Below are 5,510 nucleotides of genomic sequence, written 5' to 3' on the forward strand. Positions count from 1 at the left end.
AACATTATATACAATAATTAAATATAACTTACTATATTCAATTTACGAATTGTGATTAATTGTCTCTAATATTATTTAATCGGCATTAAATAATCGTCTCATCAACACATTGACTAACTGTTTAGTCATATAAGGCATCAATGTGATTACATTTCCATAATCACATCTCTCAAACACATCCTTTAGGTGTGACTTTTAGGGATCAGTTGATCACCGCCATCTGTATGATAATAACGTCAAACTTTCTAGCAAGTCAACCGTTATTAGGTAATTAGTAATCAACTAATAAAATACGAAGTATATCCTTGTGAACCTATAAGAGATTTATAAATGTTATCACACTAATTTGTGGAGGACACAAGCTCCAACACTTCTTCTACAAATAACAGCTTTAAAACATCAAGGACAAGAATTGAAACATTAAATGCGCTCCAGTACATTACATTCTGTCCAGAAGAAAAGAAACCTAAAGTAGGACAAGTATTCGAAACGCTAGAATCAGCAGAGTTATTCTACAAACAATATTGTACAATCTGTGTGTTTACGCCAAAACTTGCAACAACAAAAACGATTAAAGGTAATGAGTTACCAAACAGTTTTGCATTAAGGAATGGTGTCTGTAATAGGCAAGGTGTAAAGGAAAGTAGGAAAAGGAAAAACTGCGATCGACATCGATCATCGATCATCTGCTGAGAATGATGCGAGAATCGATCACGATGTGATGAGACATAAGCCGTGTGAGGCCGATTACAAGAATTGTTGTAGTGCATTAGTGCAGTTTAAATACCAAGAAAATGGAACTTATATTGTTTCCAGATTTGATGAAGCGCATAACCATCCACTTGCTTCGCCTGAATCTACAATATTCTTGAAAGGAAACCGAAAAATAAAAGAGGTGCAGTAACAATTTGTCACAAAGGTAAAGGTGCTAAAACTAGGTGGTGTGAAAGCCTATAGAGGTTGGAAGGAGCTGTGTGGAGGTTACGACAACATTGGTGCTACTGAGGTTGATTTCAAAAACTTTGTTAGGGACATAAAAACCTACATTGGTAATTTTGATGCGCAAATGTTTGTTGAAAATCTTATTGGGAGAAAAGACACATGCAGTTCATTTTACTTTGATTTTATCGTAGATGAAAACAAGTGCCATTTCGAGTGTTTTGGGCGGATCGATCTGCATAAAGAACTACATGATGTTCGGTGAGGTGTTATCAGCAGATGCCACATATGGAACAAACAAGTACGATATGGTGTTTGTGCCTTTCACAGGAGTTGATCACCACAAAAGGTGCATAACCTTTGGAGCTGGGTTGATAGGTGATGAAAGTATTGAGTGTTACACATGGTTGTTCAAGACATTTTTGGAAGCAATGGGCAGGTGCCAGCCGAGAATTATAATTACTGATCGGGACAAATCAATGAAGTCGGTAGTCCCGGAAGTGTTTAAGGACTCAACACACAGACTGTGCATGTGGCACATAATGAAGAAACTAAGAGAAAAACTCAGTTATCAACTGTTTCAAGATGAGGATTTTAAGACCAGACTCAATAGGTGTGTTTGGAACAACCAACTTGAGCCTGATGAATTCGAAGAACAATGGGAGAAGATAATGACTGATTATCAACTTGTAGAACACGAGTGGTTTTCAGATTTGTACCATCTCAGGGAACAGTGGATCCCTGCCTATTTTAAAGATGTTTCCATGTCTGGCTTTGATGAGGGTTACTTCTAGGTCTGAGAGTGAAAACAGTTTCTTTGACAGGTTCCTCACACCTCATTTGACCCTTGTTGAGTTTTGGTTGTGCTATGAGAGTGCCTTGGAAGCACAAAGACACAAGCAGTCCAAGTTGAACAGTGACAACAAACACTCTGAAATCCCACGGAAAACAAAGTCAAACCTTGAAGTCTATGCTTCTGAAATGTACTCGCACAACATTTTCAAAGACTTCCAAACAGAATTGGTTGCAGCTTTATCTGATTGCCATTTTAAAGATATGGAGAAGATTGATGAGACAAAAATATATATTCTAACAGACTTGCAGATACCAAATAAGTCATGGAACGTAACATATTCACCAGATAACATGGAGATTACTTGTTCCTGTTCTATGTTTCAGAGAATGGGCTTGTTGTGCAGGCACTGCCTTTGGATTCTACACAACCAAGATTTTCAGAAAATACCAGAACAGTACATAATGCAAAGATGGACAAAAGCTGCAATGAGTAAGCCTGTCTTTGATAAAGATGGCAAATTGATAGATGTCTCTCAAAAGTTTTCTGACCGGAAAAGTTTGAGTACTGAGTTGTGGCAAGAGGTTTATTCTTGTGTTAGCGTAGCTGAGTGTGATGATAACGACATGAAGCTTTTGATTGAAAAACAGAGAGATATTAGGTTGGATATAATTAGTAACAGAAGTGTTCCAGCAAAGAAGAAAGACAAGATGAAAGAAATAGAAAAGTACGTGGGCTGCAAAATACCTGAGAAGTTTGTGATTCATGTTCCTAAAAATCTAAAAACAAGGGTAGGACCAAGGGCAAGAGAAATGAATCACAAATGTTAAAAGCCCTAAAGAAGAGAGGAAAAGAGAAGAGGTACTGCAAAACATATGGCCGCCAAGGACACAACTCTAGGACTTGCAAAGAAACAAACCATCTGACAGGTATGTATAATTTGGTTTCTAGTTAAAGCATATTATATTAGTGTTAAATAATTATTAAATTATACAAGTATAGTGCATAGTGTTTACCTTCCAAAATCATCACTCTTATATGGAGGCACATAAGCTCTTTGTGCAATGAACATTATGGTTGTTCTGAAGGCACATATGAGAATTTCAGCAATGTATATTTGGTTAACATTAAATGTATATCAATTTAGTTGTTCATTTTGGCCATTTTCTCCTTATAAAATATAATATTTAATTTACATTTTGTTGCATATTCACCAAAAACTACCATGAAGAAGACGACGATGAAGGAGATGAATCTGATGATGTGGAGGACGACGATGAAGAAAATGAATCTGATAAAGAAGTGGAAGGTGCAAATTTTTGATTCAAGGATAGACATCCGTAATATACACTACAATAACATTCTTAAAGGCTTGTATGTACAATTCGATTTTACTGCCAAAGTACATTACTCTTATAGGGAAAGTATATTACATTTGTATTAAAGGATCATTATTGTTGTTCTGCAAGGAACATTCTTAAAGGCTTGTATGTACAATTCGATTTCACTGCCAAAGTACATTACTCTTATAGCCAAAGTATATTACATTTGTATTAAAGGATCATTATTGTTGTTCTGCAACGAACATTCTTAAAGGCTTGTATGTACAATTCGATTTCACTGCCAAAGTACATTACTCTTATAGCCAAAGTATATTAAATTTGTATTAAAGGATCATTATTGTTGTTCTGCAGGGACATCATCAACTTGATTGGAATTGTTTTCCCAGAGTACAATAATTTTAAGGCATTTTGCACAATAAACATTATTGTTGTTCTGCAAGAACATAATAAACTTTATTGAAATTTGTTTCCGGAATATAACACTCTCTTGAATTAAAAATTTTTCAAACTTTAGGTTGTTCGACTCGCAGCTTCCTCAATATATTTTACATTACTCACACACATGTCACAAACGAAACTAAAAAAGTTTTTACGGCTTCAATTCAGCATCTTCCTCATCTTCATCGTCGTATTCTTCCTATGGCAGTGGGTTTGAACAGAAATCCATTTCCTTCTTTAGTACAGCATCAAAACATACATTGCCTTATGTTGAAATCATATATGAAATGTATTTCTTCCGCAGAATCAGTAGGGGAGCATCCTAGGAAAGTAAAGAAAACAAGGGGTTAGAACATGTACAAATGTGTACTGAATTATGTATTAAAAATAATTGTATTACTTCTGAAACTCACATCGTCTTTTTTAAGCCTACAGGTCCAATTTAGATTACCCTTAAATGTCTCCATATGTCTCATAACGTAAACACCACAATCAGTCTTGTTTCTCCACTTCATCTTTGCAAGAATAGGCTGCAGTTTTTTTATGAGATCAATTTTTACTTTTGAAACACCGATGTCTTTCAATTATTCTGCTAGAACATTACGCTGGCGGAGAAGGGGGGGAAGAAAACATTAGGACACTAATAATTATGAGCTACAATATCACAAAAATAAGAAAATTAAGACAGGCACAAAATTTTTCGGGAAGGTACACTCTATGTAAAGTCATTGTACATTCACAATAATGAATAGGAACAGCATGTAGTGCTGTTAAGCAAAAGAGAGCATAAAATCTTACAAAAGACAGTGGTCAATCGTGGAAAAATTCTTCTGGTTTTCCGTCACGATGCACATTATCAATGATGATGAACTTATACTTGTTGCTGTCAATGACTAGTAAATGGTAATGCCTTTTATATATAAATGGGAAGAAGAACTGTAGATTTTAAAAGATTTAATTAGGCAACAAGCAAATTAAATATAACATGCAGAAAGAGTGTATATTGTCGATGCTAACCAAATCAATTCTATCTGGGTTAACCGAGAATTGGGTAAACTCTTCTTTCATTATATCCTTAATCACCATAAAATTTTCAACAGTGTCCAGTTCTCCTTGAAGAATCATCTGTATGCAAGACAAGTAAAGTTTCTGATGTTAATCAAGGGAAAAAAACATTACAAAATTTACTTGTTGAAATAAGTTTATATAAATATTTGACTTACACACACAGTTGTGGTGAAAAAAAATCGATATGGCTCTGAAGAGTTTCTTCTAGATTCCTTGGTATTCAAAAGTTTTGCCCAACAATCGATCACATCACTCGTTAAATACTTAGATTGTCATAGCGTTGCCATTTTAATACGCCGAAGAGAAATTTCACCCACATGCACAAGAAGTTCCTTGGTTCAGGACTACCAGTGTTAACTCAAAACAGGATACAGAACATTTTAAATTTAAATATTGTACATTAGTAGAGATATATATATATATATATATACCTGGTTAAATCGATATGTTTTCCTCTACTATATGACACATAATCAGCAATGCAATTCTGAAAGTCAGTAAGAGGAGTAATAATCCATGTATCCGTGCTTAGTAAATTACGATTTGCAAGGATGTTCAGAGACTCTGGTTGACTTCTTTCATGTTCATGAACATTTTCATTGCTGATGACTTTGCCCTTGGTAGTGTCACCACTGTCATGCAGATTATGCTCATTTGTACTCTTGTCGTTTGTATTACTCACATCTGTCATGCTGTCATTATTCTCACAAGCATTATAACCATCTGGTATATTCCCTTATGTACAACCTACCTCCATTGTTCTCTTCTTAACCCTAAAAGTCTCATTGTTGTCAGGGACACCAATATCATCGATACTCTTCTCTTTCTTTCCAACTACCTCCTCTTCTATCTTCTCATCCCCAACAGTCTCATCACCCTCGTAGAATTCTTCATCAGACGAATCCAGTTTCTTTGGGAAGGGCTTCTTT

General features: G+C 35.2%; 1 protein-coding gene across 1 annotated transcript; it reads left to right on the forward strand.

Moving 5' to 3' along the window:
- Window positions 1-1,190: 1,190 nt before the first annotated feature.
- LOC141628872 (protein FAR-RED IMPAIRED RESPONSE 1-like) lies at window positions 1,191-4,376 on the forward strand. The gene is made up of 3 exons (XM_074441960.1): window positions 1,191-1,642; window positions 1,734-2,523; window positions 4,266-4,376. Exons 1-3 carry the CDS (start codon window positions 1,191-1,193, stop codon window positions 4,374-4,376), a joined length of 1,353 nt encoding a protein of 450 aa, XP_074298061.1.
- The last annotated feature ends 1,134 nt before the right edge of the window (window positions 4,377-5,510 follow it).

This window comes from Silene latifolia, chromosome Y (genome assembly GCF_048544455.1).
Source record: "Silene latifolia isolate original U9 population chromosome Y, ASM4854445v1, whole genome shotgun sequence".
Classification (NCBI taxonomy): domain Eukaryota; kingdom Viridiplantae; phylum Streptophyta; class Magnoliopsida; order Caryophyllales; family Caryophyllaceae; genus Silene; species Silene latifolia.

Coding starts and splice junctions, on each gene's coding strand:
- LOC141628872 (XM_074441960.1), top strand. CDS start 1,191: ATGATGTTCGGTGAGGTGTTATCAGCAGATGCCACATATGGAACAAAC. Junction 1,643..1,733: donor CAACTTGTAGAACACGAGTG/GTTTTCAGATTT, acceptor GGTTACTTCTAG/GTCTGAGAGTGAAAACAGTT. Junction 2,524..4,265: donor CTAAAAATCTAAAAACAAGG/GTAGGACCAAGG, acceptor AATAATGAATAG/GAACAGCATGTAGTGCTGTT.